The sequence below is a fragment of the Crassostrea angulata genome, chromosome 3 (assembly GCF_025612915.1).
Source record: "Crassostrea angulata isolate pt1a10 chromosome 3, ASM2561291v2, whole genome shotgun sequence".
Lineage (NCBI taxonomy): Eukaryota > Metazoa > Mollusca > Bivalvia > Ostreida > Ostreidae > Magallana > Magallana angulata.
The window spans coordinates 18,880,390-18,894,186 of record NC_069113.1 but is presented as its reverse complement, the minus strand read 5'-3'; the positions used below and the strand labels follow the sequence as shown (position 1 = coordinate 18,894,186).

General features: G+C 32.0%; 1 protein-coding gene across 1 annotated transcript in view; it reads left to right on the top strand.

Moving 5' to 3' along the window:
- The first annotated feature begins 10,129 nt into the window (after positions 1 to 10,129).
- Positions 10,130 to 13,797, top strand: part of LOC128175157 (structural maintenance of chromosomes protein 5-like) — a 60,541-nt gene continuing 56,873 nt past the window's right edge. The window contains exons 1-5 of the mRNA XM_052840582.1: positions 10,130 to 10,349; positions 11,147 to 11,341; positions 11,653 to 11,752; positions 12,734 to 12,859; positions 13,151 to 13,363. Of these exons, the coding sequence (XP_052696542.1) occupies positions 10,222 to 10,349; positions 11,147 to 11,341; positions 11,653 to 11,752; positions 12,734 to 12,859; positions 13,151 to 13,363 (762 nt within the window). The 5' untranslated portion in view covers positions 10,130 to 10,221. The remainder of the gene's footprint in view (positions 10,350 to 11,146; positions 11,342 to 11,652; positions 11,753 to 12,733; positions 12,860 to 13,150; positions 13,364 to 13,797) is intronic.

The following is a 13,797-nucleotide window of genomic DNA, read 5'->3' as shown; positions in this document are numbered from 1 at the left end:
AGAAAACATTAAAATACCCGGTAATTTGTGAAACTAGTAATTTGTGAAACTAGTATTTTTAGCAATGCAATATTTTGTTTACGTTTGCATTACTAAGCAGTTGTTTATTCCAGCAGCTATATACATATGATCCGAATAGAGAGCTCTAGACGTTGCCTAATTTGATTTTACGATTATATATTGGGACTATAGTATGTCTATCCCAAAATAATAATGCAGCACATTTGGACGATTTATAATGGAAAATGTTGACATCTTTTCTCCATTTGGAAGTCACTCAGAAGACCTTGCACAATTTTTCAACACTATAATCCGGGTCTGTTGAAATGCAAAACCCCGTAGACTTCTTTGTTTTAGCCGTGTATTTATACCAGCTGATGAGCTAGAGAGGACGTTTTAAAGAAAGAATAATGAGAATGTGTAATGCTTCTAAAAGAGAATCACTTGAACCCTGAGGTATACATAAATATACAGCAAAAAGTGAATCGAGGATATTTTGGGACAGAATATAGTGGTCAATGCATGTACTGTTAATTTTGAGGAAATAAATATTCTTGAATAAATAATCTAATATTGCTAATCTTTCAAAAAAAAAATAAAAAGGTACATAAAGTATATCGTTTTAGCATGATTAACAAATCTATGAGGTAAATAACATTAGATAAGATTTTCCGTTTTCCCTTCCGTTCCGCTTTCCGTTCCGCGTTTTAGCAACACCCATATATGTATACACGTGAACCCATCTAATCGAAGAGCTGGGTAAAACTAGTACCCGCTAATGAGACATGCAGACCTGTGTTGTGTACGAAACTTCAGACAAAGATCATTCATTTGTAACATGCATGTATTTTTATGACCTATTTTTCAAATCCACTTGCACTATTTTATTAGGTAAATAACAGCTTTAAGGTGGTGCAGGACACCTGCATATTGTGATGTACATGTATACTTTCTATTGAGATAAACAATAAAGTATATCAAATATTCATTTGATTAAATATTTACCCCCCAAATAATGTTACCTAACATTGAAGCGCAATGGGTTTGAGCGTTTACATGTCTGTAGGAGCATTGGGGTCCAAGGTGTATTTTTGGTACTTTTACAATTGATATAAATGAATTTTCATGGGGAGGGGGGGGGGGTCTGGACCCCTCCCTCCCACCCCTTCTCTAAATCTGTGCACACGATGATGTTCATGTAGGCACACAGAAGCAAATCTAAAACCGGCAACCGCCACGGGGAGGGGGCATAATTTAATTTTTAATTTTGTTTGTAATAATTATATAGACCATTATACTTTCTATGACATTAAATGTTAAGATTATTGATTAACTGAAAATTCAATGCAAACAGTTCTACTCCAAATTGCACATAAAGTGCTGCTCATGTCACGATGTGTATTATCATATGGGAAGGGATCTCATCCTTCAGTTATGAAAATTATAAATTTTAATTGTATTACCGGAACTTGCATATAGCCTTCATTTTTAATTAAACTGGTACAAAACAGTGTTATTTAGGGGCAAACAAATGGTGCGGGTATTACTGTCTAATGACAGCATCTAGTTTTTATTTTTTTTAATACCAGGTAAAATTTGACTGTAGCGAGTTAGATCCAACGTAAAAAATGACGAAAGCTGAGATCGAGCTTGTAAATTTACCACCCACATTTTATTACTTCGTTTATATAATTTTTTTTCTCTCTCTCTATAAAATAATTATTAATTATATAATATAATTAATTATTTAATTCTTGGTCAAGTCAAAGCCAATGTTTATTGACAGAGGACAGGTATGTTACATACATCTTACATGGAATTGGCAAGATCATTTACTAATTGTTTTTATTTAATACTAGGTTGAACTTGACTGTAGCGAGTTAGACCCAACGAAAAAAATGACAAAAGCTGAGGTCGAGCTTGTAAATTTACAACTCACGTTTATAACATTTATATAATTTTTTTTTCTCTCTCTATAAAATACATAAACTGAATAGACAACAGACAATATAATTTTATATGGATAGAAGCTTCGCTGGTGATATTTTAAATGATATAATTTAGCTTAAAAAAGTATTTTATAAAGATTACTTTTTATATCATTTTTTAGTTCTTGGTCCAGCCAAAGGCAATGTTTATTGACAGAGGACAGGTATGTTACATGCCCTTATATGAAATGGGCAATTATCATTTACAAATTGCTATACTATTCATTAGTATATCTTTTCTTTACTATTGTAATAATTACAAACTTGTCTTTTCTAGGCTCTAAATTAGAATAAGTATATGTTCAATGTAATCAGTATCAACATTATTATTTTTTTTTATAGAAAAATATTTTCAAAAAAGTTCTCCGTTTTCTCTTCTGCGGCTGCTGCCTAAACGGAGTTTGATTTTTTAATTAACTTAATTTAATTACATTTAATTAATGACGCAACTTAGTAAAACTGAATTTTTTGATACATTTCTATTTTGATAAACAAGATTTATTTTTTGAAAGATTTACACCTAGCATTTATACATTTTCTTGTCAATTTTATTTGATTTTTATTTTTTTTTCTTTTAAAATTGTAATAATGACAAATACATTTTCTAATACCTTTGATTGTGGTGTTTCTTTCCTTTTTGTTCTCTAGAGTGACTCAGATAACATATTGTTCCAATTTTGGTGAATTCTTGAGCAATATGACTTAAATCATGCACAAATCTTAAATTTTGATATGTTGAGTCTTATTCTTCAAATAAACAACTTTGCTGGTCTTGACCAAATCGGTGTGCAACAGACCTGAAGGGCAAGAGGAAACAATTTTAATTGATGTTTGTGATCTTCACCCTCAGTCTTGGGCCATAAACTTTTTGTGAAAAAAATTAATGCATAAATCTTAATTCCTGAGGATCATCATTATATGCAATAAACTGAATGAATAATAAAGGTGAGTAATAATAGTGAAATTCAGGACTCCAGGGTCAGAGGTTCTGATGTAAAATTAGTCTCTGTTAACGTTGGTGAGATAGTACTGTTTAGTACAACATTACCAGTAATTATACCAGCCGCAAACTACCTCCCAATTCTGGCCTAAGTGTGATCTGTTGTTATACTGACCAATTTATATATGAATTTTACCATTAACAGTCTTCATAAATTTTAAACACAAGTTACCACCAAGTTACACTAGGTATTTGTACGGTTTACTAATAACTACTATTCATTTAGCAAGTGTAAACATTAAGCTGTCGGATTTTCGTGATTTTAGAAAGTTTCTGTTTTATTTTTTGCTTGTCAAAATTTTTTTGGATGACCCCCCCCTCCTACTTTTAAAAACGATGCTACGTTCCTGCGTACCTCCCAGCTGAGAACAATATCGAACTGTTTGAGGATGAATTGTCATTATAACAAGATTATTACAATAATTATTCAAGATACGGGCATGTCTTTTTTGACTGGCGATTTTACCGGAAGTTGTATAAAATTGAATAATTGTATATGTAATCTATATAAATTAAGCGAGCTTACTAGGCATTTTGTAGAGCAACATCACCTAAAGTATATATCTTATAGATGTAGATATATATTCACTGGTAGTAATACCATGTTGGATTTATAATTTTTCTGATACACATATGTTCATGTCTCTCAGATCCTATGAAATTCTTAATGAAGGTGCACTTTCAGGTCCATCTGACCTCATTCCTATATTAACAGTGTTCAAATGTTCTGCTTTACCTAACTGATCTTAAGGTGGCTCACTACACCTTGAAAATTTTTCTCAAATCAGCAGAAAATTACTTGATCATGATAGATACCATAATGGATAAGAAGTATTTAAGTCAAACAGGCAAAAAAATGTGCAATTTTGGATGAAAAATTACATTTTTGAAAATTTGATTCAGTAAACATGAACAAAAGCTCCAGATGGATTCGAACTCATGATCTGCGGTTCAGAAGCCGAATACTTTAGCCACTAAGCTACGACGATATACAACCGAATTGAACGATATAAACAGTTTAACAAAATATTCAAATCGCCATCTTGTGACGTAGTGTCTCAAAAAGCCTGGGTGTAGTGAGGTACCGTATGAGCAGTTTTAAAATCTCCAGTGAAACAGAAGTTAACCAACAACTGGACATGGTAGTAGGAAATAGTATCCCAATGACTCCCCCTGAAATTAACGATTTTGTATGTTATCTTTTTGTTAACTCTTACATGGGGAACTTTCATACCAAATGAAATTTGAAATATTTTTTGTTTTTATTTGCAATGATTTTATTCAATTTTTTTATGTCACAGTTATTAAAATAGATTTTGTTATAACATCAAGCAGCTTTTTCAGATGATTTGTCAACAGAGTAAGAAAATATGAAATGTGATTTGGGGAAATACTAAAAAAAATTGCAATAATAAAAGTTTTGAATGTTAAGAAGTATTATATTTATTTTTAGGTGTCCGAAGGAAATATCCATCATATGACAAAAACATTTCTCTCAATTTTTTAATAGTTAACTTTTTAAAAATTATTTTACAAAAACACGAAAAAACATTTGAAAATTCTATAAAAATACCTCTAGTATCCCCATCATCATTTTGATATTTGATAAGTATATGTTTTGTGGTCTTCTATTGAACTGTGAAATTGCATAAACTGTGGGTGTATAGAGCCACCTTAATACGGTTTTACTATATGGCCATATTGACCTCAGGTGACCTAAAAATCCACAATTGACCAATCTAATCTTCTTTGATTCAGATTTTTAAAATTTCGAGCTACACAAATTCATAATGTATATATGTACAAGGATTAGCGAGAATTTGGGATTTTTGTGGTCACTGCAGCTAGCCAAAATAATCAATTGCAACGCTGTTGCAAAAACCTGGACGATTACCCCAATGAAAAGACTTTTGGTAAACACACATTGTCAAGCCGATTGAGCATATTCTAATGCACAGATTTGTTTATGCACTTTGTGCAGTTGTTGCTATTTTCTGGTTTCATATGACGTAACTCATGTAATTAAGAGCATGTCTACGAGAAAACCATGCAAATATGGAAAAAAGCTGCGGCAGCAAGTCTCAAGAATGAACAGAAATTTATCATGGATTTAAAGGATACCCATCTAGAGTCAGATATATGACGTTTGTTTTTGCACTGGATGTTTCTATTTATAGTAACGGCCAGTATTGCATTCTGGTTAATTAGCCTCTAAAATCCAGAAAAGTTAAGAGAAAAATTGTCAAATTCAGTAATTAATTACAAAATGTATAAACAATGTTTGAAAAAAATAAGACCATATTCTTAAAGAGGACGTTCAAACCTTTAATCGTTGCATATTTTTTTTTTCATATTTCTATTTACACCATGAAGTCCCAAGGGTGTGAATGTTGGCAGGATGCCAAGAAATGATAATTATACATTTTTGTCAATTTTTCAGAAAGAATTTCTCAGAAAATGGCGCATTAATTTTTGAAATTTTGTGTTGATAAGAAACTGTTTGATGTATTGTTACAAATATATAAAATCCATCTTTGGACTCTCAAGGACTAAAAAGTAATAAATTAACAAAAACATCCCATTTTCAAATAAAATAAAAATTTGTTGGTTTTTGAAATTTTATTTTACAAGGGATTTTAATCCACTCAAGTCAATATTTGTAATTAAAAATGAAAAAAACACCCTTTTTTGCTTTTAATTAAAAAAAAATTAGTTGTTATAATTGTTTCTCAAAGAACAGATTATTCATTACATTTGCATTTCATTACTACTGTTAGAATTGTCTCCCCTGTTCCGCTCTTCTGTAGAGAAGGTAAACTAGTCAGAATGTTGACAATGCTATACAAGTTCAAGTTCAGGTCAAGTATTGAGAAATGCTGTGAGTGTTGTTAATATATGTTATGATATTGAATGATTTTAATTGCACAAAAATTGCCCAATCTTGTTAGTGTTATTCACTATATCACATATTGAAGTTTGATGGAGACTTGTATCTAATCTATAAACTGCTATTTTCTGTCCCGATATAATTAAGCAGCACATTTGGACGAACTTTAATCAAAATATTCAAACTTGTGATAGAAGTGCAATTAAAATAGATGAAGGGGAAATTTTCCAAGATAATCTCATTCACAGGTTATCATATTTTACTCGAAAAAATCCACAAAAACGAGAACTGATTTCTTACAAAGATTTAATTTATAATGGGGTATGTTGAAAATGACAGATGTCCTACGGACCCGGTTTGACCTGAGTGTAGCCTGGTCACGCTAAGATTATTCTTTCTATGTTGAAATAATTCGGAATTCACTAGGAATGCCTCGTGCAATTTTTCATCGTTATCATCGGAGTCTGTTGCAATAGACATCACATTTCTATACGTGTACATTTCACTGGCCATCTAAAAACTACCCTTCAGATGTTAAGGTTAGACTTCATGGAATCTTAAAATGACGGGAAGGGGGCCAGGGTTTTTTAAGTTATTGAGAATATAACACAGTAAGTACATCTAAAATAAATAAAGAGCTTACTCCCTACCTCTCAGTCTCTATTAACAGTTTATCTCCTCTTGGAAAATAATAAAGTTTGTACCTTTTCTTAAAATTAAAATATAGTTGTAAAGGAAAAAATGAGGTGTGAGATTACCCTTTCCACCGGGGATATCAACCTGCAAAAACCGCATATAAATATAAACATAAACTACCGGTATAAAAAAAAAAGTTATCCCAAATATTAATATAGACATCATAACTTGTTTTTGTGGGATTGTTATTTGGGATGTCATTTAATTATAACCCATCATAAGAAGACCTGGTCCCAGAGTTATGAAGCAGTCTAATAAAAAAGTCAAAATTTTTACACTCTCTTATTGTCTTGTGATTAAAAAATGAAAAAATGAAATGCTAATAAAATGTGTCTCTATATTATATTACGCTGATATTTACAAATTTTAAGCATAATTTATAATGTATCATATTTTTTATTAACATTTTTTCAGGCTTAATATCGGGTCCCTCTACCCCTCAAACAATAAAAGTCCAATCCTTTATACTGTCAAACAAAAATAATTACCAAATCTACCTTATTCTTCGATCATTTAATGTGATGGACATACATTTGCAATTGGTTCCACACCACTTCGACATTTTAAAAAATCGTCTGTTAAATTCAACAAAAATATGTTTAATCTTTTTTTTTTTCATGGAGGTGATCCTTTTGTTGTTTGTTTTTGTTTGTTTGCTTGTTTCGCGGTTTTTTTGTTTGGTTTGGGGTTTTTTTTGGGGGGAGGGGGGCTTTGAAATTTGGTCCTACTTCCTGAATTAAAAGATCACCACTTCAAGTATAAAAAAACGAAAAGATGAATACATAATACATGTATCACTATGTTTATCGAACAAGTTTAGATTTTTAAAAAAGCTTACCGTCTTTAGAGCAACCCCCCCCCCCCCCCCCACACACACACACACGGATTAACGGATTAGGATTTTGAAGATTTTGGGAAACTTAGAATTTTTTTTTTTTTTTGCTTGTGAAGATTTTTTGGATGAGCCCCCCCCCCCCACTTTCAAAAACGATGCTACGTGCCTGAATACGCATGCTCGACTCCATAGTGGGGGATTCTGGGAATACATTACTACTGTAGATAAACTGTACCATATGAATTTCGTTATCATATTCACTTGAAGTTTTGTGTTTTATTGTAAAAGTCAAAAAGTAACAATACCTAAAGGTCTTATCTTAAATTCTTAAATTCCTTCAAGTTCGGAAAACAACTTCGGATATGTTTTCCGAGCTTGCCGGAAAGGCCCGAGAAGACTGATACGATTGCTACAAAACAGTACCAATGGTTCTTGAAAATTTTCACCTCGAAATTGAAATTACAGTAACTACATAATGATTAAGGCAATAAGCTATGTCATTGCCGATGTGACGTCAACTGTAGAGTCACAATTCTAAATTGAGACCCCACTCCAGCACAATTCCAGTAGGCTACACCACTGTGCCTTCCTATTAATTAATCGATTTAGAAATATAAACCAATGTTTTAGAAATCTGCTTCTGTGTTTTACGATGGCTACAGCGCTAGCTCACCAATCTTTTTAAAAGATAAGCTTGTTTCAACTCTTTATACCGTCTTCCAAGGAAGACGGTAATTAGCAGAGAGAGAGAGAGGGGGAGGAGAGATTGTCCATCTGTAGTAAACAATATGTAAAATTACACACCAAAAGAGCCCGGCTTTAAGTACTTCAGTACTTTGAATTTTGTAGTTTTGCCCCTGTTATTATTCATTCGTGTATCTAATGGGCACTCTTCTTGTCTTAATGTGTAGCACTGGCAAATAAGTCCACTTCAACTTACAGGTATATTCAAATTCCCATTTTCCCATGATTTCTCATGTTTTAATGGCATTGATTTAAAAAAAAAAAACCTGAAATGTGTTGAAGCAACCCTTCAGTTCAGTAAAATATTGTTTGGCTCGCGAATATGTCGGGTTTTTTCCCCATAATATACATGTGACAATGTAAAGCTAACGCCAAACTACAGATTCTGGAGAGTTTTAAAAGTAGAAAAATGTCCAACTTTAAGACAATATATTTGCAATATTATTGAGAGTCCAAAGACAGATTTTTGATATATTGTAAAGATAAATGTCCTTTTATAACTAGAAACAGATTTAGTGAATTTAAAGTGCCATTTTTTGACTTTTAAGCATTTAAAAAATGTATAGTTTTACAATTTTACAAAAAGTTGGAAACATGCCAGATTCGTGACCTATCTGCACTTAACAGAAAGAATATATGGGGATTCTCACAAAATGAATTACACAAGTGTATCTTGTTAGTGTTAACTCTAAATGACTTTTTTAATTCGTATTTAAACTAAACTCAGATTTCTTAACAATAATTTGGTGAATTATACAAAATTTTATTCTTAAAAGGGTCAAAATGCTATTTTTAGTAACAGTGCTGCAAAACCAAGTTTAGACTGACCACATCAAAAAAAATTTTGTGGCAAATTAATTCATATAGATGCACACTGTTACACACAAAATATGAAGTTGATCAGAGAACCTTGCTCCCACCACCTTTTGCATGGTTTTCTCGTAGACATGCTCTTAATATACATGTATTATCGCAATTTTAAAAATGCATTCCATTTTTTTTTATATCATGTATATGATGTAATCTCTCAGTCTGAAAAAAAGAAAATAATGAATACTGAATAATTGCTGTTCGTACATTTCTGAGTAAGATATGGGTATATCCCTCTAACTATTTTTAGAATCGGTACCGTAGTGCCTTTAAGCAAAATAGTCCCTCTACTTGCAGAGTGTATATACCTTTATTGGGACATTTTAAATCAGAATGCTTGACACATGTCAGAAAAGAGGATTTGCAATTTCAAAAAAAAGTGTCAAAATTGAATTATCATTTGAAGAAAAGAATTGAAATTGTTTGATGTACACCCTTTCCAAAACTGAGAAATTCCCTACTTTTACTTTCATTTTCAGAGTTTTTCAATACAGACGCATTTTGCCGGAAAACGAATCTGACTTCACACCACGAAATTTTAACAGGGAAGAGACAATTTGATGAGCTTTCATTCAAGAGGTCCCTCGTTGCTGAACGAAAATTAAGGCCGGGGCTATGAACCATAACGTTAACATTACCGCCTATGGAAAATGCATTAGTTGACTATACCCATATTGTATGCGATGTAAAAACTATTCTACCCTTTCTTTTTTTTTTTTTTTTTTTTTTTTTGAGAGAGAGAGAGAGAGAGTGGCCAAGCGGCTTGCATGAAAGATTGTGAAAAGAGTGTGCGTGATTTTGTTCGTTTGTTTGTTTGTTTGTTTTTTGGGGGACTTGCTAAAATATGTTTACGTGTTAGTGTTATATTTTTTATTGCCTGATACATATATATAAAATCTTTAACCCCCTACCTGGGAAAAATCTTATTCTTCATAACGTTTACTGATGGAAAGATTACAAAACATGTATTATTTTTATCAATTTCCTTTAAGATCAAAATGATATCAGTTTCTAATAATAAGATAATCTTTACTGAAGAAACGCCAACAATGCTAAAAAAATGAAGGAAATCATTTCTATTTTATTCATCGAGATCGGGATTCCGAAAATTAGATCAGATTGGAATTTACCCGGGAATGATATCTGATTTCATATTTAATCGTTTATGTTTTAACTTTTTATTTAAAGGGGCATTTGAATAATGAAAATGGGAACTAGAAGAAAATTTAGCACTGAAACATTGGTTGGTCGTATGCAGAAGTCTTCACAGCGTGGAAACTCAGAAAGAGAAAATGGGTCTATCGTCCGGATAAAGCTCGATAATTTTTTGTATGAATACACTGTATTGTTCTTGTTGTTTACTTGTATTAGAACGGACTTCTCGGTATTAACTGAGTTAAAGCCTTATTAATATATTTGATATCTTGAAACATTTACTCATTAATGTCTATCCATGCATTATTTCATGTTTGAAAAAAAGTTTCACACGTTTTTAAAAGCTCTATGAACTTCAGTGTATCTTGAGCTGTTGGTTAAGATTTGGCTGTATGGAATAACGCTTAGACGAGTTTCCTCTTACTCTAACCCTTGCCTATATCATTTATATAATATGATAAGTACAATTGAGAGTCAGAGTGGTGTACCTACCGAGTGTCACTTGTTTCTGCTACAAAAGTTCACCCAATTGAAAGATAAGAACACAAGGTATCTGTAACTGAGTAACTCCAAATTACATGATTACCCCTACTGTGAATTGTAATCTTTTTCACTTTCAGTGAAAAAGAAAAAAAAATGAATGTTTTTAAAATGCCCATACCAAAGGGGTACCTGAAATATTCGGATAAGATACTTGTACATGTTATACACTACAGGGTGAACTTATATTACAGAAACCAGTGCCTATGTATCAGCCAGTGAGTGAAGAGACTTCACACATTGTGCGCTTTTAATTGTCAGATCGATTGTTGCCGCAGAATTCCTTCTTAACAATATGAGATGTCCTCCACTCTTACCCTCCCATGCATATTGTCCGTCCCAGGACTTGTTTTATAAAAAATAACATGCGTTAGTGAACCTAGTACTGTCTAGACTGAATGCAGAAATGTTTTTTTTTTTTTTTTTACCAGAACATACGACTCTGTGGAGTTTCTTACTGGACCATCCCTAAATGTAATAATTGGTCCCAATGGTACAGGAAAGAGCTCTATTGTTTGTGCAATATGCTTGGGGCTTGGGGGAAAGACAGGACTTTTGGGTCGTGCCCAGCAGGTGGGAGATTACATTAAATACGGATGTCCAAAGGCAAAGATTGAACTGGAATTGTAAGTTGTAGCATTCTATATGTAGGTCAAACAACTAGTTAATTATTTTGTTTATTTTGGAAAAATTCCATGTGCATTCTTTAACTATAAGCATGCAAAAATCAGTATTCTTAATATTCAGTGCAAATATTTTATTAAAAAAAATAGATTAGCATGATGACTTTGGTTGAGCATATATAGAAAAGCCAAGGTTTTTCTATGTACATGTACTTGACGTGTATATTTTTTCATCTCCTTGATTGTGGTTTGGTAATGTTAACAAACATATAGTTCTTGTACTTGTGGATCTTCTTTACTTGATTGTGTTACAGGTATAATAAAAATGGAGAAAATTGGATAATTTTAAGAGAGATACAAAAGAACAATAACTCTTCTTGGACAGTGAATGGAAGATCAGCCACCATGAAATCGGTAAAAATGTGTGAATAAAGTGTAACTTAAGGTATTTTTGTCCATAAATATTGTAAATTTTAAAAAAATTAAATAAAGTACATGTAATGTGGTTTCACCAAATGAATATTTGTTGAATACCAGTTTTCATGGATTTCGTTATTCAGTTGATCCATGAAATTAAGTGTTCATTGAAGTGCAATTTCTATTAACATTTTGTATTGATATAGGGTCATTGGCCACAAATTTACGTATCCTTGAAACTGTGATTGTCAATTAGGCCTAAAAAAAAAATAGGTTTGTTTCCGCTTTCAGGCCAAAAAAAATTAGGGTCGGTCGGTCGGCTTTTTTTTTTTTTAATCTTTTTTTTTTTCCCTCTCCATCTGTTCAATTGTGCATATTAAACCATTTATCTATTAAACTGGGTAAGATAAAAAAAAAACAAGTATTTGTTGTCATTATTTAAATGATGTGATGAACTTTTTCCCCGGCTGGTGGGAACATTTCTCGAGCTCAACTGGCACGACATGTGCTGCCATTTGTAAATAACAAACATCTACACAACACTGATGACATCTCAATAAGTTCTATAAGCGTTTTTACGACTTAAATTTGGAGGACACAATAAATTTTTAAATCGGATAAAAACGAAATTTTAACAAAAAACGGATAAAAACGGAAATTTACGAAAAAACTCGAAAAATTTTTTTGGGTCGGCGGGTTTAAGTTAGGGTCGGTCGGGAAAGCGGAAACAAACCTATTTTTTTTTTAGGCCTTAATTAATCCAAGGAAATTGATACCCTTGAACATTAATATAACCAACGTTATGAGTATTACATGTATTATTTTTTAAAGTATGTCAATATAATTGAAATATTAACACATTAAAGGTATATTGTTGTATTGATACATTGTTAGTTTTAGTGCTTTTTACAGTCTCTTGAAATATTTCAAAGTGTAAACCTGAATTATAGATTGTTTAACACCATTTATATGTTTTAGGTGGATGAACTGGTGGCAAATCTAAACATTCAGGTTGGAAACCTCTGTCAGTTCCTTCCACAAGAAAAAGTTGCAGACTTTGCTAAAATGACTCCTGAAGATTTGTTGGAGAACACGGAAAAAGCTGTAAGCTTATTTTTTTGATTTATTTCTAATCACTCAAAAACATTATAGCTTTGATATATATTTTCATTTTCATTTGGTCTTGTACTTTCTAATGAACATTGTAGAATGAAATCTTATTATTCTGTTATTTTAAAATTGTATGTATGAGATTTTCATAGATGGAGTAAAGAGTTTGAGAGAATACTGTGCATGTAATTCATACTTTTGTACATGTTATTACAGTGTATTACAGGTAAGCCATGAATTAAAGTGTTTTGATATTATAAGTCAGCAACATTTGCTTGCATTCAGGTTGGTATACCAGAAATGTTTGAAAACCACCAGCGTCTGAAACAATCCCGGACTGAGGCTAAATCGCTGGAAATGAACTTTAACAGCATGAAAGAGAGGCTGGAGAACCTACGTCAGAGAAATGCCCGCCTCGAGCAAGACGTCAAGAACTTTGAAGAGCGGGAAAAGCATCTTGATAATATAAGAATCCTGCAGATGAAGAGGCCTTGGCTGGTAAGATGATGTTAGATTTTTGTTAAGTGAAAGTTTATGGTGATGTATGCTCAGTTGGATTGGTAGCTTGTATGTCGTATTTAGAATACAGTTGAAAAATCAAACGTCATTTTAAATATCCCTCTCATCTAAATGAATGTAGCTAGAATTTATAAGATGAAGCCTTTAAAGTACATGTGTTCATTATTTTTGTAAAGGATGGAATCCAATAACATATATCAGCAGCTCTTGTTAAGACTTCTTCATCTTTGATGAAAAATGGATTCTATGAGGTTACATATATCAAAGATTAAAAACATGACTTGAATGAAACAGAAATTGTGAAATTTATTAATCTGTTTATTAACTGGGGGCAGTATTTTCCATCATTTTTTTGCAAAAGCTTACTATTATGATACATTGTTGATGATGTTCAACAGTATGTAATAAAATAT